Raw genomic sequence first — 22,285 nt, forward strand, 5'->3', positions numbered from 1 at the left:
TCACCTCAGTCTTAAATGGCCTCCCCTTTATTCTAAGACTGTGGTCCCTGGTTCTGGACTCGCCCAACATTAGGAACAGTTTTCCTGCATCTAGCTTGTCCAGTCCTTTTTGTAGAGAATCCACCTGACCTCAGCGGATCTGGCAGTATGTCTGGAGAGCATGGACGGGTGATGTTAGCCTCTTGTGATGCCTTCTGTAGCTGGATTGCATAGTAATCATAGGGCTGATCACAACTGTTTTTTCCAATGAAAATTGGTGGGCTGAAAATGTACTTCCTGCTGTTTGTATAAAGGGACGGCACAGTGGCACAGCGATAGCATTGCTGCCTTAAAGCAACAGAGATTCTGATTCGCTCCAGATTATGGGTACTGTCTGTACGGAGTTTGTATGAGCCCCCTATATCTGCGTTGGGCTTCTCAAGATTCTCCGGATTCCTCCCGCACTCCAAAGATGTGCAGATTTGTAGGTTAATTGGCTTCTGTAAATTGACCCTATAGTGTGTGATGGAACTGGTATGAGCGGATGATCGCTGGTCGGCGCGGACCCGGTGGGCCGAAGGGCACTGTTTCCACGCTGTACCTCTAATACAAAAGCAATCACGACTGTGATGTAGAAGGTTGTAGGAAGCGGTGATAGAAAAAGAAAAACAGATGTGGAAGATGTCAAAAATGAGGGTCTCAAAAATGGAATCACTCCACTCGTTCACTTTAGCAACGTGGTGATCTTAAAATGGACCCATGCAGACTGAGTGGGGGAGAGATATTAAATGAACAGCCCTTCAGCTTGATGGTTCTCAGTTTGCTAACTACTGAGAAGGAAAGGGTGAGGGTGCAGGAAGGAACTGCAGATGCTGGTTTCAACTGACGATTCAACGACACAAAAGGCTGGAATAACTCAGCGGGTCAGACAGCATCTCTGGAGAAAAGGAATAGGTGACATTTCGGGTCTCGACCCTAAACATCACCTATTTCTTTTCTCCAGAGATGCTGCCTGACCCGCTGAGTTACCCCAGTTTTTTTTGTGTGTCGAGGAAAGGGAAAGGAAATGGCCAACGTATACCATCTCCATCCCTTTAAAACCTCGTTGTATGATAGAAACATAGAAATTAGGTGCAGGAGTAGGCCATTCGGCCCTTCGAGCCTGCACCGCCCTTCAATATGATCATAGGCATGGCTGGGTTTGGCTGGTGACTGAGGTAGAGGATTATCTTTAAATAGTTCTCTCTGCAAATCATCCAGGTTGGGTATTTATCCCTCAAAATTTATCCCGGGTCTTATCTCCTTCAGAGTTCTGTACACTCGTCCAATGGAGACAAGCCAAGAAACTCCTCGGAATATCCCATCCACCTCAAGAAGAAGAAAACTGAGGAACGGGATTCAGTGAATGACTATGTAAGTCTATTGTTTGACAATTTGAATCATTCTTCCACCCTCTGGCTTTTCCATCTTGATCACTCTGAATATCCAATATTATACTCTGGTCATATTGGATTTGATTTTAGTGTTGCTGTATTGTGCAGCAGGCTGGTGCCCTCCTGCCCCCAGCTCCATGACCACCCCCTTCACTGCCCCCAGCTCCATGCCCACCCCGCTCTCTCCCTCCACTCTGTCCCTCCATCCACCCTCTCCCAGCCCTCGCCCTCCCTGCCCTTGCCCTCCCCGCCCTCTCTCCCTCCCTCCACCCTGGCTCTCTCCCTCTGCCCCCTCTCTCTGCTCTCTTCCCTCCCCTCCCTGCTCTTGTCCTCCCTCTGCCCCCTCTCACTCCCTCCCTCTCTCCCTCCACTCTCTCCATCCACCATGTCTCTCCCTCTGCTCTCTGCCCTCCCTCCTGCCTCTCCCCTCCCCGCACTCTATCTCCTGCCCTCTGCCCTCTCTCTCGCCCTCCCTATCCCCCTCTCTCCCTCCCCCCCTCTCTCCCTCCCTTCCCCCCCTCTCTCCCTCCCTTCACCCCCCCTCTCCCTCTGCCCGCTCTCTCTCCCTCCCTCCCAGCTCTCTGTTCTCACTCTTCCCCTCCCTCCTCCCGTCTGCCACTCCTTCTCCCCTCTACCCAACCAACAAATACTCCTCTCTGCAGTCCCTATCCCACATTGCTAATGTTTGCTTGGTGTATTATGTATGTTACTCCACACTTGTTATCTCCAGTGCCCAGGGAGCAGGGAGATTGGTGTTTGATTCATTGAGATGCTAACCATCTAGTGGTCCAATTACATTCCACTGTGAGACGGATCTTGGTTATTTATTGATGTTGAGCAGCTTTGCCAGTCTGCAATAAAAATGTTGGTGCAATGCTTATTTGTTATGTTTAATAACGCAATAAGTTGTCATCAGCATATTTTGATCAGTAAATCTCACACACTACTGGAGCACATTTTTTTCATGGTTTAACACAAATGTGGCTGTGGTCTGATGACAGAAAATAATTTCATCCGTGATATCAGGAAACCTGTAGACCTCGGCAGACAAAAGTGCTGGAGAAACTCAGCGGGTGCAGCAGCATATATGGAGCGAAGGAAATAGGCAACGTTTCGGCCCAAAACCCTTCTTCAGACTGATGTAGGGTGTGGGGGGGGGGGGGGGGGGGGGGAAGTATAAAGGAGAAAGGAAGAGGAGGAGCCAGAGGGCTGAGGCAGAGCTGAGAAGGGGACGAGACAGCAAGGGCTACCGGAAATTGGAGAAGCTGTTCAGCTGTTAGGGTGCAAACTGCCCAGGCGGAATATGAGGTGCTGCTCCTCCAATATCCGGTGGTGCTCACTCTGGCCATGGAGGAGGCCCAGGACAGAAAGTTCGGATTCGGAATGGGAGGGGGAGTTGAAGTGCTGAGCCATCGGGAGATCAGGTTGGTTAATGCGGACCGAGAGGAGGTGTTCACCGAAACGATCGCCAAGCCTACGCTTGGTCTCATTGATGTAGATCAGCTGACATCTAGAGCAGCGGATGGAATAGATGAGGTTGAGGAGGTGCAGGTGAACCACTGTTGCACCTGGAATGACTGCTTCAGTCGAGGGGGGAGGTAAAGCGACAAGGGTAGCATCTCTTGCGAGAAAGTGGCTGGGGAGGGGGGTGGGGTGCGGGAGGGAAATGAAGAATTGACAAGGGAGTTGCGGAAGGAGCAGTCTTTGCGGAAAGCAGACGGGGGGGAGAGATGGGAAGATGTGGCGAGTGGTGGGGTCACGTTGGAGGTGGCGAAAATGTCGGAGGACTATTTGTTGCATGTGACGGCTAGTGGGGTGAAGGGTAAGGACTTGGGGGACTCTGCCCTTGTTGCAAGTGGGGGGATGGGGAGAGAGAGCAGTGTTACGGGGTATTGAAGAGACCCTAGTGAGAGCCTCATCTATAGTAGGGGAGGGGTACCCCCGTTCCCTGCAGAATGAGAACATTTCCGATGCCCTGGTGTGGAACACCTCATCCTAGGAGCAGATGCGGCGTAGACGGAGGAATTGGGAGTAGGGGATGGAATCCTTACAGGAAGCAGGGTGGGAAGAAGTGTAGTCTTGATAGCCATGGGAGTCAGTAGGTTTATAGTGGATGTCGGTCAGAAGTCTATCACCTGCGATGGAGATAGTGAGGTCAAGAAATGGTAGGGAAGTGTCGGAAATGGTGTATTTGAGTGCCGGATGGAAGTTAGTGGTGAAGCGGATGAAGTCAGTGAGTTGTGTGTGGGTGCAGGCGGTAGCACCAATGCAATTCGTCAATGTAGCGGAGGTAGAGGTCGGGGATGGGGCCCGGGTACAAGGATTGTTCGATGTACCCTACAAAGAGGCAGGCGTAGCTGGGGCCCATTTGAGTGCCCATAGCTACACCTTGTATTTGGAAGAAATGGGAGGAGTGAAACGAAAAGTTATTGAGGGTAAGGACCAGTTCCGCTAGGCAGAGGAGAGTATCTGTAGACGGGGATTGATTGGTTCTCAGGTCGAGGAAGAACCGGAGGGCTTTGAGACCCTCTTGGTGGGGGATGGAGGTGTAGAGTGACTGGATATCCATGGTGAAGATGAGGGGATGGGGACCTCGAGAACGGAATGCACGGAGACGACAGAGAGTGTCTGAGGTGTCTTGAACGTAGGTAGGGAGGAATTTCACCAGGGGGGTTAGGATGGAGTCGAGGTATGTGGAAATAAGTTCAGTAGGCCACGAACAGGCAGAGACAATGGGTCTACCTGGACAGTCAAGTTTGTGGATTTTAGGCCGTGCGGGGCTGGGGAACGATGAGGTTGGAGGCTTGGGAGGGCAGGGAGCCGGACGGAGTTGATGAGGTCAGTGATGGTGCTCGAGATAGTAGTCTGGTGCTCGCCTGTGGGGTCATGGTCCAGGGATAAGTAGGAGGAGGTGTCCGAGAGTCAGCGTGAGGCCTCAGTTTTGTAGAAATCAACGTGCCAGACTACCATGGCACATCCCTTGTCGGCGGGTTTGATAACCCAGTCTGGGTTGTTGTGGAGTGAGTCGATGGCTGTACGTTCATGGGGGGGAGAGATTGGAGTGAGACAGGGGAGTGGAGAAGTCGAGGCGGTTGATGTCATGCTGGCAGTTTTGAATAAAAAGGTCTAAAGCCGGAATCCAGCATCTGCAGTTCCTTCTTGATCAACCTGGAGACCTCTACATTTTCCTGTTGTCCTTTGCCTGACTCAGAATAATCCATTACCTCTGCCACTACTTGTGGGTTTTCTAAAGCCAGATTTTTTCCCCCCAAATGTCTAGAAAGGTTTTGCAATCCTGTTTCCTGTGCTGATACTGGTATCCAAAGTTTTGGAGGATTTCAGCAGGTCAGGCAGCATCTGTGTGTGGATAGACACAAAGTGCTGGAGTAACTCGGCGGGACAGACAGCATCTCTGGATAGAAGGAATGGGTGATGTTTCGGGTCGAAACCCAAAGGGTCTCGAACCGAAACGTCACCCATTCCTTCTATCCAGAGATGCTGCTTGCCCGTTGAGTTACTCCAGCACTTTGTGTCTTATCTTCGGTGTAAACCAGCATCTGCAGTTCCTTTCTACACAGCATCTCCCACTAGACTCTCCCACTAGTGGAAACATCCTCAATGTATCCACTCTATCCAAGCCTTTCACTATTCTGTACATTTCAATGAGGGCCTCTTTCATTCTTCTAAACTCCCAACGAGTACAGGCCCAGTGCCGACAAACGCTCATCATAGGTGTCTGCGTGCATCTGCATAGGATCTTGGGCTCCAAGTCCGTAACTCCCTGAAAGTGGCAACATAACCAGGAAGAGTGGAAAAGAAGGCATGTGGCAGACTTGCCTTCATTGGTGGGGGCATTGTCCGTATAAGTCAGGAAGTTGTCAGGACTGAGTATAAAGGGCCCGTCCCACTTGGGCGACCTAATCCGCGAGTTCTGGCGAGTTTTCCCTCGACTCATACTCGCGGCATGGTCGACATGATGTCGTAGGAGGTCTTCGTAACTCTCCTTCATGCTCGAGAGTGGTCTCCGCGTACTCGAGGCCTCAGCTAGGTCGCGGCGTTTTTTTCAATATGTTAAAAAATGCCCGCTAGTAAAAAAAGGTCACCATGGAAAAAATCGATACTTTTTTTACTCGTAGGTTTAGTCGTAGTAGGGTGTAGTAGGTTGGCATGTTAGTCGTAGGTAATCGAGGGTAGTCGAATGTAGTCGTAGATAGTCTTCATCATAGTCGAAGGGAGGTCGAAGGAGATCGGAGGAGGTCGTCTTCACTCTCCACTGTTCGGTGTCCAATTTTCCTGAAGTTAGTCGAAGCTAGTCTTCAACATCGTCGAAGGAGGTCTTCTATATAGTTCAAGGAGGTCTTCAACATGTCATGTTTTCAAACTCGTCTAAACTCGCCAACTAGGTCGCCCAAGTGGGACAGCCCCTTTAGTCAGGAAGTCGGCTTTTTTTGCAGCTTTTTTTAATAAGGCATTGATGAGGCCACATTTGGAGTATTGTGTGCAGTTCTGGTCGCTCCATTACAGGAAGGATGTGGAGGCTTTGGAAAGGGTGAAGAGAATGTTCACCAGAATGTGTGCTTGGATTAGGGGACATTAGCCCCAGGGAAATGTTGGACAGACTTGGATTGTTTTGTCTGGAATGCCCGAGGTTGTGGGGAGACCTGACAAAAGTATAGAAAATCATGGAGGCATAGACAGGGTAGACAGTCAGAACCTTTTTCCCCCCAGGGTGGAAAATCCAAATACGAGAGGGCATCGCTTGAAGGTGAGAGTGGTAAAGTTTAAAGGAGATGTACAGGGCAAGTTTTTTTTTTACGCAGATGTTGGTGGGTGTATGGGATGTGCTGCCAGCGATGGTATTGGAGCCAGATGTGATTGTGATATTTAAGTGACTTTAAGAGAGTATAGGCGTGGGGATATGTGGGGATATGGGTTACCTGCAGGTAGATAAGAGTTGACTTGGCATCATGTTCGGCATAGATATTGTGGGCCAAAGGGCCATTTCCTGCGCTGTACTTGTTCTATGTAGCCCAAAGACATGGTGGTGGGTTAATTGTAAAATGCTCCTAGGATTGATGGGTGGCAGGAGGAATAAGATAAGCAAGGAAAGGTTAGAGGGAAACAAGTGGGACGAATGGAAATGTTTTAATAGCCAGCATGAACCCAACGGGCCTCCTGCAACAGCAGGTTATGCAAGATCACGACGGGCGGAAATAAAGTGAACGCTCGTAGTCTTTACCCCAGGGTAGAGGATTCTAAAACTAAAGGCCACAAAGTTTTAAGGTGAGAGGGTAGAGATTTAACGGGAACATTTGGGGATCTTTTTTCGCTCCGTATCTGGAACGAGCGGCCGGAGGGTTAATTCAAGAGTTCTACCGCATTTCCCCTGATTCGAACTAGGAGAATTACGGTAATAGCCACTCGTCGAAATTCGGGGCTCTCGTGGACATTTTTCAACATGTTGAAAAAACTTCACGAGCTTCCGCGTTTCCCAAATACCTGCCGTTAGCGTTACGACCCGCTAAGAGACGTCCCGAGCTCCGACGTACCCGCTACTTACATTCTACGTACTTACCACGAGTTTGATTTTTTTTTAACTCGGGAGAGCTCTTAGATAAACTCGTATAGTGGGACAGGCCCTTAAGGCCCAACGCAGATTGGAGGAACAGCGCCTCATATTTCCCTTGGCAACTTACAAACCGGCGGTATGAACGTTGGCTTCTCTAACTCATTGGGAATAATCTTTCCTTCCGCGGAGTCTCCCAGGACTGTGGGAGGAGTGTCTGTGCCCCCGAACACTGTGTCAGCTACTCCTGAGCTCTGGGATCTGAAAGGATTAGGCTTCTCCAAACCGTTGGCTGAGAATCCATAAATAGGTCTGATGCGAGTCTGGTCTCGCAGGAACTGAGTGTTTCCTGATGAATGTTGCTTCAGCTATCCGGTTGAAAGATGATCTCATCACGTATCTATTTTTACAGACAGGTTGGGAGCGGGCTCCTGACAAAACTGGGGCTGAGGTCAGGGTAAAGAATGTCATGTGTAATGCGTTTATTTGCAGCCGTCTGATCTTACTGCTCAAGAATACAAACACCCGTGCCTGGCGAAGCATGTTAGACAAGTCCCAATTGCCTGCAGTTGGCCCGCTTCCCTCTAAACTCTTCCCATCCATGTGTCTTTCAAAAGTCATCATTGTATCCACTTCTATAGCTTCCTATGACAGCTTGTTCCAGCCACAGGAGTGAAGAACAAGGAACTGCTGGTGCTGGTTTACCAAGGAAAGACACAAAATGCTGGAGTAACTTAGCGGGTCATGCAGCATCACTGGACAATGGTCTGTTTCCCTTATCATCTTTACTTTTTTGCATATCTTTCATTCATTTGTTCTATATCTCTCTGCATCACTGTCTACATCTCTCGTTTCCCATTCCCCTGACCAGTCTGAAGAAGGGTCTCGACCCGAAACGTCACCCTTTTCTTCTCTCCAGCGATGCTGCCTATCCCGCTGAGTTACTCCAGCTTTTTGTGTCGTATCACATGGATTTTAGTCAGATTCTTCCGACTCAGCGTGAAGAAGAGTCTCGACCCAAAACATCACCGATCCATGTTCTCCAGGGACGCTGCCCGACCTGCTGAGTTACTCCAGCATTTTGTGTCTCTCCTCTGGTTGAGTGAGGCCAATGCATGCCAACATGGTGAGCATGGACAGGACGGGCCGAACGGCCTGTTTCGTTGCTATACAGCTCTGCACATTTCATAGAGTGCATTATAAAATCAATGTTATCAGAATATGAAAAAGGAAGAAGTATCCTGGATTACATATAATATTTAAGGCATCTGTTTTGACCCACGACTCTACTTTTTCACTTGAGTTTACACACAAAATGGCAGTGCAGAACTATATATATATATATATAAAACTGAGACACATTAAACTGCAGAAGCTGAAATCTTGGGCAAGGTTGAAGCAATTCATTGGGTCAGGCAACTTCTGTGAAGGGAAATGATAGATAACATTTTGGGTTGGTTTAGTTGCTAGTTTAGAGATACAAGGGGGAAACCGGCTGTTCGGCCCACTGAGTCCGCACCGCCACGCGATCCCCGCATATTAACACTATCTTACACACACTGGGGACAATTTACATTTATACCAAGCCAATTAACTTACAAACCTGTATGTCTCTGGAATGTGGGAGGAAACCATAGATCTCGGAGAAAACCCACGTGGTCACAGGGAGAACGTACAAACTCTGCACAGACAGCACCCGTAGTCGGGATCGGACCCGGGTCTCTGGCGCTGCAAGGCAGCAACTCTACCGCTGCGCCACCGTGACGTCAAGTTCTTAACACTGAGCCGCTGAGTTCCTCCGGCCATTTGTTTTTTTGCTCAAGATTCCAGCAACTGCAGTTTGTCTTTAAATAAATAGTTCTGCACTGCCATCTTGTGAGTAAACTCTGGTGAAAAAGTGGATTCATAGGTCAAAACTAATGCCCTTAAAAATATAATATTTCAACCAGGACACTTTAGTTTAGTTTAGAGGTACAGCGCGGAAACTGGCCCTTCGGCCCACTGAGTCCATGTTGACCAGCAATCCCTTCACACTAACTATCCTGCACACACCAGGGACAATTTACATTTAAACCAAGCCAATTAACCTACATCCCTGCACGTCTTTGGAGTGTGGGAGTTAACCGAAGATCTCGGAGAAAACCCACGCAGGTCACGGGGAGAACGTACAGGCAAGCTGCCGTAGTCTGGATCGAACCCGGGTCTCTGGCGCTGTAAGGCAGCGTCTCTACTGCTGCGCCACGTGCCGACCCTGCTGGCTGATTGCTGGGAAGAAGCTATTCTTGAACCCGGTTATCACGATTTTCAGACTCCCGTATATCCCAGTGGTAAGTACACTCTCTGCCTCTACAAATGCTGCTTGACCCACTGGGTTCTTCTGGCTATTGCATCTGCAGTCTCTTTTGTCTTCCCATTTGCTATGGTACTCTAGAGCCGTGGCAATGAGTTACTGTGAGACTGTGTAGAACGTTCAGTACGGGTGGTCTCATGTGGTGCTTTTTCTCTCCTGTTTTTTTAAGACGTTACTTAAAACTCAAGACTTTGACTAAGCGTTTGGTTGCAGGTCATAATACACTTTGATTCCCATTGTCAACTTTTGTTAATTGCCTGTGAAATGCCTTGGGACTACATTAAAGGTGGCTCATAAATGCAAGTTGCGACTGTGATAGCTTGTACTTAAACGCTACATTAAGTTTGGCCAAACAACTTTAGTGAATGCTAATTCCAGAGCCAAGAGTGTTTTATTGTCGCTAAATCCTGGAGTAACTCAGCGGGTCAGGCGGCATCTCTGGAGAAACAGAATAGGTGACGTTTCGGGTCCAAACCCTTCTTCAGACTGACAAGAGCTTTGGGAATATTCGCTTGATTCAATGGTTCTTTATTTGTCGAACAGTGAATTTCTTTTTGCATATTTACAAGTGCGGGCGCCGCCGTGTTTTGGCGCCGTTGCTCGGTCCACTGGAGCAGTTCCTGATCCCGGTAAGCTCCAGGCTCCTGCAGGGACATCCTCCCTCACCCTTGACCAGATCGGCCCCAGAACCGACGTCCTTCTCCTCGCCTGGCCATCTTTGTAGAAACATAGAAACATAGAAAATAGGTGCAGGAGTAGGCCATTCGGCCCTTCGAGCCTGCACCGCCATTCAATATGATCATGGCTGATCATCCAACTCAGTATCCTGTACCTGCCTTCTCTCCACACCCCCTGATCCCTTTAGCCACAAGGGCCACATCTAACTCCCTCTTAAATATGGCCAATGAACTGGCCTCAACTACCTTCTGTGGCAGAGAACTCCAGAGATTCACCACTCTCTGTGTGAAAAATGTTTTTCTCATCTCGGTCCTAAAAGATTTGCCCCCTTATCCTTAAACTGTGACCCCTTGTTCTAGACTTCCCCAACATCGGGAACAATCTTCCTGCATCTAGCCTGTCCAACCCTTTAAGAATTTTGTAAGTTTTGTGTCCCGTAGGCACCTCCTGCATCCAACCTTGAGGGTGCTGGAGGCATTACCCTGGTTCACCTCCCTTAGTGGCCCTTGTGAGTGTGTTGAATTTCTGCCTCAGAGGGCAGTGGAGGCTGGTTCTCTGGATTCTTTCAAGAGAGAGTTAGATAGAGCTCTTAGGGATAGTGAAGTTAAGGGATATGGAGAGAAGGCAGGAACGGGGTACTAATTGTGGATGATCAGCCATGATCACAGTGAATGGCTGTGCTGGCTCGAAGGGTCGAATGGCCTACTCCTGCACTTATTATCTATTGTTTATTTGTCTCCTCTTCCAACCCCTCCTCTCCATTCAACACATCCATTGCCCTATATATATGCAGATTAAATTGGATGATCTGTCCTTATCTTCAATTCTGGGCCACACCAGCAAGATCAGAGAAATATTTGGTGATAGTGGGGAAAACTTTGCCGGGTCTACCGTTTCATGTGTAAAAGCTGACCATCACGGAGTTCCAGGACAGATAGGATTCAGTCTGAAGAAGGGTCTGGACCCTAATCGTCACCCATTCCGTCATCATTTTGCTGTGTATGTTTGGTGTAAACCAGCATCTGCAGTTCCTTCCGACACAGAGCTGCAGGTCTGGTGATTCCCGTATTAAGGTCGTTTGGGCCACGGAAATTCATCTCGACAATGCCTGTCCAAATATCCGAGGTACAGAATAACACCCTTTCACTCGGAATTTGTGCGGGTGGAGGAAAGAAATAAATAAATTACGGCTGTATTTATTTTCATGTTTCTCGACGCTTTGGGCAGTTGAGGCGGCTCAGCGTTGCGGAAATCTGTGAAACGGACTGTTTTCTAGCGACGCCCTCGCCCTCTGCCCCAACACCCCCTTCCCCTAACCCCCTGAACGCAGGGGGCACGTGGAAATGGGTTGATTAGATTAAATCGTCGGTGTTTGAAGCTCAACCGCAATGACCGATGAACTTTCCAAATGTAAAATAAGCACATGGACACAAAGTGCTTCATTGTTCACCTCGGGAAGTTGCCGTTGTGCCCTGCCCAGCTGAAAAGGATGTGCCTGAGGGCACAGGGAGATGAGTGTAAACACTCTGAACTGACTCGAGTGGAGTTTAAAATACTATATCAACTTGCCAAGTCTCTTCTTACTCTGGGGATGTGAGCCTGATTGATGTAAGAAGGTGATTATACAGGTGCTACAGACTTGGACGTATATTTTTTGGGTGGCACGGTGGCGCAGCGGTAGAGTGTATTTCAGGTTCGATCCTGACTAAGGGCGCTGTTTGTACGGAGTTTGCACATTCTATTGTCCTGAGTGCGTGGGATGGTATTAGTGTACGGGATCGCTGGTCAGCGTGGACTTGATAGGCCAAAGGGCCCCTTACCGTGCTGAATTTCTAAACTAAACTAAGCTTTAACCAGGTTGGGTTTGTCTTGAAGTATAGTGACTATTGCAGTGCAGGGAATGTCGCACACAGCAAGCTATCACTAACATGTAGAAACAAGCAACTGCAGGTGCTGGTGTAGACCAAAAATAGACACAAAATGCTGGAGCACTCAGCGGATCAGGCAGCGTCTCTGGACAAAAAGGTTGGGCGACATTTCGGGTCAAGTGAAGAAGGGTCCCGACCCGTGACGTCACCCATCCTTTCTCTCCAGAGATGCTGCCAGACCCGCTGAGTTACTCCAGCACTTTGTGCCTGTCTTTACCACTGTTCCCTCTCCACAACAGTCTGCCGCTCTTTGTTCTTTGTATGCGTGACCCCCCTACTACCTGATTCTTGAGGAGAGAATGCCATCCACTGAACCAAGGCCGACAGAGTTATGTTCTGGACCTCGGATTCAAGCCAGTTGGCTTGCTGAAGAAGTAGCCGCATTAGTTTGTGTCAGGGTGACCTGAAAGCCAGGTAACGTTAACTTGTCTTGACGGCTCAACCCCTTTGTGTATGTACAGGTACAGCTGTGCCAGGTGATATTTACGGAGCTGACATCTGTATGAAAAATAGCTCCTCGTTTTATGCAGCAGATGGGTTGTAGTTTATGGAGCAGTAACGACTCACTGGAAAATAAATTAGGCTCGGCACAGAAATTATATTATGTTTGGGATGACTGGATGACTGACTCCCTTTGTGTCTGCCGCTGCTGGGAAGGAGTGTCTATTTTTTTGATCGGTAGACTGAATTGATTGAAAGATGCAGCATGTGACAGGCCCTTCAGCCCATCGAGTCCACACCGACCACCAATCAGCTTTGCACACTAATTCTACGTTCGTATACGAACGTAGAATTAGTGTGCAAAGCTGATTGGTGGTCGGTATGGACTCGATGGGCTGAAGGGCCTGTCACATGCTGTACCTTCCGGCACACTTGGGGCCATTTTACAGAAGCCAAATAACCGACACACCACACGGTCACAGGGGGATCGTGCAAACTCCACATCAGGCAGCACCCGAGGCCAGGATCGAACCTGGATCTCTGGACTCTCGGTCATTTCAGTAGACTCTCAGTTGCATTTCAGTGCAAACTTCCGGCTTTAGCCAAGTTTGCGGGGAGAGGATCACATACTGGCTTCTTTTGATGGAGCGGATCGGTTTTTTAGTCGCAGTATTTTCCCTGATCTCCCCTCATCTCTCGCTCCAGCGCCATTTCATTAAATCCAATCTCTTAAGAAATCACCACTTCATTATGTACTCTGGTAACCGCTTGGCTAGAATGTTAGTGGGCTTCCGCCTTGTAATGCCCCTATCCCACTTAGGAAACCTAAAGGGAAACCTCTGGAGACTTTGCGCCCCACCCAAGGTTTCCGTGCGGTTCCTGGAGGTTGCAGGTGGTTGCCGGAGGTTGCAGGTAGTGGAAGCAGGTTGGGAGACTGACAAAAACCTCCGGGAACCGCACGGAAACCTTGGGTGGGGCGCAAAGTCTCCAGAGGTCTCCGTTCAGGTTTCCTAAGTGGGACAGGGGCATAACCTGTGGGGTTGAGCTATAGGAAGCAGTTGAGCGGGCTAGGACTCTATTCCTTGGAGCGCAGGAGGATGAGGGGTGACCTTATAGAGGTGTACAAAGTCATGAGGGGAATAGATTCGAAAAATGCACAGAGTGAGGGAATCGAGAACCAGAGGACATAGGTTTAAGTTGAGGGGGGGGAATGATTTACTAGGAACCTGAGGGATACCATTATCACACAGGGGATAGTGTGTGTATTGAACAAGTTGCCGGAGGAGGTAGTTGAGGCAGGTACTATCGCAACGTTTAAGAACCATCTAGACAGGTAGATGGATAGGGTAGGTTTATGGGCCAAACGTAGGCATGTGGGACTAGTGTAGATGGGGCACGTTGGTCAGTGTGGACAAGTTGGGCTGATGCTCCTGTTTTTGCACGGTATGACTATAACTCAAGGTGCAGTTGGCAGTTTTGGTTCAGCCTTAAGTCTTGTTCTGCATTGTAACAATCTGCGACATGGACTCACTTACTATGGTCAGCACCACAGACCCAACATCATGAAAGAAATGCGTTTTCCAGCGTTATTTATGCACTAAAACTGAAGATCCTGCAGTTCGAGCTCTTTGACCAGGGTCATCCACAGCATAGAGGTTTAGTATTGAGCGGATGGATGGCAACCAAAAGAGCGCTCCTTGGAATGGATGGAGAGAATGGAGGCCAGGATCTAGCTCTGCTGAATGGTGAATTATTTACCTACTCCCTATTCAGTGTTACCATAGTACCATTTTGGATGCCCAGCGATGCATGTGTTGGCCAATGTTCTGACCGTTAATCGATTGTACTGTGATTGAAGTAATAGGAACATCAACCAAGTTCACCGCAAAGGTGTTTAAAGAAGGTGTCCGAAGAAAGATCTCGACCCGAAACGTTGCCCATTTCCTTCGCTCCATAGATGCTGCCTCACCCGCTGAGTTTCTCCAGCATTTTTGTCTATCTTCGATTTTCCAGCATCTGCATTTCCTTCTTAAACAAGGTGTTTAATACATTTGTTTTGGCTTTTATTACAGGACAGCGATGATGACAAGAGTGACGATAATCTCGTCGTTGATGTTTCCAATGAGGTCAGTAAAGTTTTGTGAAACAAGACAAAATACCAGGTGCCGAAGGAACTCAGTGGGTCAGGCAGCATCTGTAGAGGGGACGTTTAGGTGATGTTTTGGATCGGGATCCTTCATCGGTCTGAAGAAGGATCTCAATCTGAAACACCGCCTGTCCTTTCACGCTATGTATGCTGAAAATTGAATTGAGTTGAATATTTATTACGTCATTTAAACCTGTGAGGCTCAAATGAAACTTAGTTTCCACAGCCATACAAACAGAGACAATTCCTACAAGACATATAAACAATTCAATTTACACAAACATCCATCACAGTGAATCTCCTTCTCACTGTGATGGAAGGCAAAGTCTTTTCTCTCCCCTGCACCATTTCTCTCCCGATGTTGAAGCCCCAGGCGGGCGATGGCGAGTCCCACGGCCATTTTAGGCCGCGCCGGGCGATGTACGGCCCGGCTGCAGGTCTAAAAGTCACAAAGTTAGAGCCCCCGGTCAGTGTTGGAATGTCCCGCAGCCATTAAAGCCGTGCCGGGTGATGTACGGCCCCGCTCCGTGTCGTTCCAACCCCGCCACACGGGCGGGAGAAGTCGCGCTGCGGGAACTCCGGGAAGCGGTCTCTCCACCCGGACCCGCGAGCTCCCGATGTTCCAGTCCACCGGACCTGCGGCTGCAGCTGGAGCCTCCGAGCTCCGGGGTCGGGCCGCAGCAGCGAGCCACCACCGCTCCCCACGCTCCGAGGCCGGCCAGCCCCACGATTGTGAGTAGTCCACAGCTCTGCGACTATAGCCCCTAGGTTGTTCCGACTGGAGGCCGCTCCACGGTGCTAGGGCCCAACGCCAACGGAGACCCGACAGGAAAAATGTCGAGTCTCCCGTGCAGGGAAGAGATTTTTTTTAAGTTTCCCTCTTCCCCCCCCCCCCCCCCCCCCCCCCGCCCCCACATATACACAGTTAAAAAACAGTATTAAAAAACACGAACAACTAGCCAAAAAATTAAAAAAAGACAGACAGGCTGAAGCGGACGCTGCAACACTGAGTCGCACTGCCACTAGAAAGGTCAGGAAAAATGCTGCCTGACCCGCTGTGTTACTCCAGCACTTTGTGGGTTGCTCAAGGTGGCAGCAGCATCAGCAGTTCCTTGTGTCTCCTCTTTGTTATTTTAAAGTTGGTCAATGCTTTATCATCATTGACGTTGACCACAGGAAAAGCTTCTTCATTTCCTAAAACCTTTACTGCCATTCAATGAGAATGTGACAGATTAGTGCTCTAACTCTATATACCCTGCATTTGCCCACAATATCAATGGACTTGCAGGCATGACTCTTAGTTTGTAGGTTCTCCTCCATAGTTCTGGACTTCCCAATTAGTAGCAGCAGGTTCACTTTATCCACCCCTGCCAGTTATTATTGATACCATCCAACTTGCCACACTGTCCATCTGTTTGTGAAGTATTGCAAAGCTTCTACTTTGACACAAAACATCAACATTTCAGAAATCAGAGCTGTGACGACAAAGAACCTGAAGCCAAAATGATTTTGATGGTAATTTTCACTCGTAGCCAGTGACTAATATAGATTAGAGTACGATTTATAACATAAAAGCTTTGACATTTCTGACAATGCTTTTGCTCATAAAACCAGTTCTATCCTGTGGTACATTTGATTATTAAAGCTCTTTCGAGTTGGCTTTAAGGTTTTCCTGGTGAGGCTGGTCCCTTGTCGTAGAGTCATACAGCCCCTCGGCCCAACTTTTGCTTGCTTGCAAATAAAAAAACAAATGGTGTGAGCGGGTGATCGATGGTCAGGTCAGCATGCACTCGGTGGGCCACAGGGCCTGTTTCTGCTACATCTCTCTGAATCTCTGAACGGCTTCATGTTTCAGGAGCCATCGTCTCCTCGCAGTAGCCCTCCGCAAGCAGCGCACGAGAATGGACTGGACAAGCTTCACGTGAGGAGGAAGACTCAGGTGAACAGTCCCACGTCGCTGGTTACAACAAGCTGCACCCCGCCTCCGCTAAAAAGCAAAGAGCCGGTTGCGGTAAGTATCTCGGCCCCTTCCTGATCTGCCCCCCCCCTCCCCACCTTGTCCACGTATCCTCGCCGCGAAAATATCCGCAGGATACCAACACTGCTGGAGTTCCGGACAGTGAGGAAGGCGGTCAAAATGTACAGTGGGATACAGATCATGGGCAGAGAAATGGCAGATGCAGTTTAATTCTGATCAACTGTATGGTGTTGTACTTTGGGAGGTCGGAAGGTATACAAATAATGGCAAGACCTTTGCATTAATGTACAGAGAGATATTGAGGACTGAGTCCATCGTTACTAGAAAGTGGCAACACAAGTAGATCGAATAATAGAGTAGGCGTATGGTATGCTTGCCTTCATTAGTCAGGGCATTGAGTATAAGAGTCAGGAAGACATGATGCAATTTAATTTCACTTTGGTCAGGCTGTATTTATGCAATTTTAGTCACCCCATTTCACGAATGAAGTGGTGACATTGGGGAAGATGCAGAAGGTGTTTACCAGAATGATGTCTGGATTAGAAGGTATGAGCTATAAGATTTCTGCAGAGACCGCTCCCTCCGTAACTCCCTGGTCAATTTGTCCCTTCCCACCCAAACCATCCCCTCCCCTGGTACTTTCCCTTGCAACCGCAGGAAATGCTACACTTGTCTCTATACCTCCCCCCTGGACTCCATCCAAGGACCCAAGCAGTCTGTCCAGAGGCAGAGGTTCACCTGCACCTCCTCCAACCTCATCTGCTGGTCTAGGTGTCAATTGCTCTACATCGGTGAGACCAAACGCAGGCTTGGCGATCGCTTCGCCCAGGACATCCGCACAGTCCACATTAAGCAACCCGATATCCCGGTGGCTCAGCACTTCAACTCCACCTCCCATTCCGTATCTGACCTTTCTGTCCTGGATCTCCTCCATGGCCAAAGAGAGTCCCACCGCAAATTGGAGGAACAACACCTCATATTTCGCTTGGGTAGTTTACACCCCAGCGGTATGAACATTGACTTCGCCAATTTCAGGTAGTACTTGCTTTCGCCCTCTTTCCCCTCCCCTTCCCAGCTCTCCCACAGCCCACTGTCTCTACCTCTTCCTTTCTTCTTCCCACCCTCCCCCCACATCAGTCTAAAGAAGGGTCTTGACCCGAAACATCACCTATTCCTTCGCTCCTTAGATGCTGCCTCGCCTGCTGAGTTTCTCCAGCATTTTTGTCTACCCTTGAGCTATAAGGAGAGGTTGGACATACTTGGATTGCTTTATCTGGAATGCCAGGGGATGAGGCAAGACCTGATAGAACTATCCAAATGATGAGAGGAATAGGCAGCCAGAACCTCCCCCCCCCCCCCCCCCCCCCCCCCCCCCCCCCCCCCCAGGATGGAAATATCAGAGACTACAGGGCATAGCTTTAAGGTGAGAGGGGAAAAGCTTAAAGGAGAAATACATGGCACATTTTTTACACAGAGTATGTTGGGTGACTGGACTGCCTTGGCAGGGACAATGGAGGAGGCAGATACCATAGCGGTAATAAAGAGGCAAGTGGATAGGTAAGGAATGGGGGGATATGGATCACGTGCAGGCAGCGAAGATTAATTTATCTTGGGACCAGGTTCGGTCCATGTGGGCTGAAGAGCCCGTTCCTGTACAGTACAATCTATGTTCTACCTCAAATCCTGCCTCTGGTGTCTACCATTCCCACTCCAGTCTATCTGTTGTGGACTTGGAAATGTTGTTTAAAGGGGTGTCGGGGGTTGCGGGGAGAAGGCAGGAGAGTGGGGCTGAGCGGGAAAGAGATAGATCGGCCACGATAGAATGGCGGAGCAGACTGGGTGGGCCGAATGGCCTGATTCCGCTCCTGGAACTTATGAACTTAAAAGACTTTCTAACTGGGTTGTTTATGTGTTCTTGATATCAGAATGAGAAGTCCAGCACACCTGGTCTGAAATCCAGCGTGCCACCGTCCCGGAGTGACTCAGCGACGCCCAGCACCAGTGGCACCTCCCAGCACTGCTCAGCGGCTGGCAAAGCAGGGGCGGATCCTCTCGGTAACTGGACCTTCCTCATCTCAGCGTTCATTCCGTTCCCTAATGTTTCTGCCTTAAACCCGCGGCAGGAGCTCCAATTCTATGCATGCTGTGCTTTTAGTGAGGCAATGCAAACCAATCTAGGTTTAGGCTTATAATTGTCACATGCATTGAGGTACAGTGAAAACAGTTCAGATAATACTACTACAGGTCCACCACAAATTAAGTCACTGCAGGACTTTATTCCTTGGAGTGCAGGCTGAGGGGTGATCTTGTATATAAAATCACAGGAGAACAGAGACAGTGAATTCCCCAATTTTCTTTTCCCCAGGGTAAGCCATTCATGAAATGGAGGACATAGGTTTAAGGTGAGAGAGGTATATTTACTAGGAACCTGAGGGGCAACCGTTCCACACTATATATGGTCTATATATGGAACTAGCAGCCAGAGAAGGCAGGGACAATAACAACATTTAAAAGACATTTGGAGAGATACATGGAGATTTGAGTCCATGCTGACCATCGATCACCATTGCCCAAGTTCGATGTATGACCACTTTCACCCTAGGGGCAATTAACCTACAATGCTGCATGTCTTTGGAACGTGGTAGGAAACCGGGGCACCTGGTGAAAACCCAACGTGGTCACAGGGCGAAGGGACAAACTCCGTCAGACAGCATTCGAGGTTAGGATATAACCTGGGTCTCTGGCGCTGTGAGGCAGCAGCTTATCGCTGTGCCACTGTGCTGCCCTGGAGAGGAATGGATAGGAGGGATATGGGCCAAACGCAGGCAGTTAGGACTCACTTATATATGGCGTCTTGGTTAGCATGGATGAGTTGGGTTGAATGGGCTGTTACCTGCGCTGAAGATAGACACACAATGCTGGAATAACTCAGCAGGTGAGGCAGCATCACTGGAAAAAAAGAATAGGTGACATTTTGAGTCGAGACTCTTCGGATTGTCTAAAGATCTGAAACGCCACCTATTCCTTTCCTCCAGCGATGCTGCCTGACCCGCTGAGTTACTCCGGCATTGTGCATCTATGGTGTAAGGCAGCATCTGCAGGTCCTTCCTACTTCTCTCTCTGTGCTGTGCGACTATGGCCCTGGAGCTAACGTGTGCTTTCTCCTTCAGCTTTAGGGTTGAAAACACCGCTGTCCGTGCAGGGTGCATTCCCGGTGCCATTCGGGATGGTCCACACTGCGGTGAACGGTGGGATCGCCGGTGCCAATGCCTACGGGGGCCTGCACTTTGCTTCCCCTCAACTCAACGGCGGTGCCACAGCCTCAACGTTTGGTCGCTCATCGGTGGTAAGTTCCGCACTCTTCTTGCACTGAAACAACTTTGGGAGACAAAATTCACAAACGCAGAACGCGCGGTGATCCCACAATGTAGCAAGAAGGAAAGGAAAGGAGTAGTTTAATATCTAAAGATTGATTTTCTAATATGTAGGGAGGAACTGCAGATGCTGGTTTAATCCGAAGATAGACACAAAATGCTGGAGTGACTCAGTGAGACAGGCATCATCTCGGGAGAGAAGGAATGGGTGACGTTTCGGGTCGAGACCCTTTAATTGTCTAATAAATGTTTTGCTTTTAATGAACCATCTACCCATGGGGTTAAGGAATGCTTGTGACGTTCTTCGTTTCCCACACATTACCCACACAAGAAATTCTCCTCCTCTCTCCGACGAGAGTTCGATGTATCTCGCTCTCCCCATGACATCAGTCGGAAGAAGGGTCTCGACCCGAAACGTCGCCCATTCCTTCTCTCCAGAGAGGCTGCCTGTCCCGCTGAGTTACTCCAGCATTTTGTGTCTATTTGGAGACAAAGGGTGGGTGATGTTGCGGCCCAGGTTTCGAGTCTGAAGAGGGGACCCGACCCATAACGTCACCCATCCGATTTCTCCAGAGATGCTGCCTGACCCGCTGAATTATTCCAGCGCCTTGTGTCTAATCGTTGATAAGTGAAGCTTAAATTTTTAATTGCTTTTTGGCTACAATATGAGCAATGGTCCAAGTATATAAGAGATTTTGAAAGGACCTTTATTCCTTAAATCGGACAATCCAAGATCTGTTGGTGTACTGCCAAACATTTACCAATTTGAGCGGTTCCTGGATTTAAACTATATCTCTATAGTTTTGTGCTTGGTTTATAACAAAACATGTTCAGGTATCAGCCTCTTTTGCATTAGTCTTTTATTCCCAGCCATTCTGCGGACTCTTGGCGAGATTGTCAACTCATTTCAAATACAAAGCTGTTTTATTCTCTGGGCTTCTGACTCATGGGACCAAGGAATATCCGAGCAAACTTCATGAATAACTTTGATTCATATGCCTCCTTTTATAACTCAGTAAGTCCTTATTGTGCCTGGGATCAAAATTCGGATGCATAAAAATGACATGTTGTTTCTGTGAATGTGACTGAAATGTTTACCCAAGGAGCTGGTTAGAGCCATTGGGAATCTTATTACAGCACCTCTCGGGATTATAGGCTCAGTTCTTTGCTTTAATGGGAAATCTGGAAACACGGGCACTTAGGAGCTTGTGGGGGAGGGTCCACGTTGGATGTGTAGGAAGGAACAGCCGATGCTGGTTTAAATCGAAGATAGACACAAAATGCTGGAGTAGCTCAGGGGGACAGGCAGCATCCCTGGGGAGAAGGAATGGGTGATATTACGAGTGGAGACTCTTCTTCAGACTTGTTAGACGTTGACCTCTGGACCACAGCGTGTTGACTACAAGCCTCCCCCCTGTGCCTCATCCTGCCTTTGAAAGGAACCCAGACCCGGCAGTGTGCCATTTGCCGAGCATTTAATAGTTGAGTGTTACAACCGAGTTCAGTCCCCGAGGAAGCTTGAGGAAGCTCTGAGTCACGCTCATCTAAGTGGTAAGCTGTGCTTCTTAGTGGTATTTCTGTCAGGTTTAAATACAACATTGTTCTGCAAGGCACAGTTCCAAACCTGGAAAAGGGTTTTGAATCTCAACTGATTGGCAGCATAACAATAACTTGCATTTGAATACAAAAAAGAGGCGCAAATGTGGAGTAACTCAGCTGGTCAGGCAGCATCTGTGGATAGACTGAAGAAGGGCCCTGATCAGTAACATCGCCTATCCATGTTTTCCCACAGATGCTGCCTGACCCGTACATTAACACAAACCTACGCACACTAGGGACAATTTACACTTATAGCAAGCCAATTAACCTACAAACCTGTATGCCTTTGGTGTGTGGGAGGAGACCGAAGATCTCGGAGAAAGATCAAGGGGAGAGTGCACAAACTCCATACAGACAGCACCCATGGTCGGGATCGAACCTGGGTCCCTGGTGCTGCAAGCGCTGTAAGGCAGCAACTCCACCGCTGCTCCATCGTGCCACCATGGGAAGAATTTTGGAGATCAAGTATAGGGAAGGTGGTTTTGTGTGTCTGCATGGAGTGTATGTCACTCTACAAGGAACCAGCAAAATATTGGTGACTCCAATGGGCTTCCCCTGGGTCATGATACTTCTGATTCCAGGTTTACAGAGAGGACAAGATGAAATGCTGAGCAAAGTAGGCGTTCACAGGGGGAAGACTGACATCAAAGGACAATTATCGACCCGATATGTCAACTATCCATGTTCTCCAGAGATGCTGCCTGACCCGCTGAGTTAGTCAAGCAGTTTGTGCCTTTTTCTTTTGTAAACCAGCCTCCGTGGATCCTTGTCTTTCTACATTTTCATTGTTTATTTCAAGAAGTGTTGTTAATC

At 48.8% G+C, this 22,285-nt stretch overlaps 1 protein-coding gene across 5 annotated transcripts in view; it reads left to right on the plus strand.

Moving 5' to 3' along the window:
• LOC129711333 (transducin-like enhancer protein 1) overlaps window positions 1–22,285 on the plus strand; it is a 183,514-nt gene that overhangs the window by 130,312 nt on the left and 30,917 nt on the right. For all 5 annotated transcript variants that reach the window (XM_055658922.1, XM_055658919.1, XM_055658921.1 and 2 more), the window contains 5 exons: window positions 1,288–1,392; window positions 14,448–14,501; window positions 16,377–16,532; window positions 18,425–18,554; window positions 19,670–19,845. In XM_055658922.1, the coding sequence (XP_055514897.1) occupies window positions 1,288–1,392; window positions 14,448–14,501; window positions 16,377–16,532; window positions 18,425–18,554; window positions 19,670–19,845 (621 nt within the window). The remainder of the gene's footprint in view (window positions 1–1,287; window positions 1,393–14,447; window positions 14,502–16,376; window positions 16,533–18,424; window positions 18,555–19,669; window positions 19,846–22,285) is intronic.

This window comes from Leucoraja erinacea, chromosome 29 (genome assembly GCF_028641065.1).
Source record: "Leucoraja erinacea ecotype New England chromosome 29, Leri_hhj_1, whole genome shotgun sequence".
NCBI lineage: Eukaryota > Metazoa > Chordata > Chondrichthyes > Rajiformes > Rajidae > Leucoraja > Leucoraja erinaceus.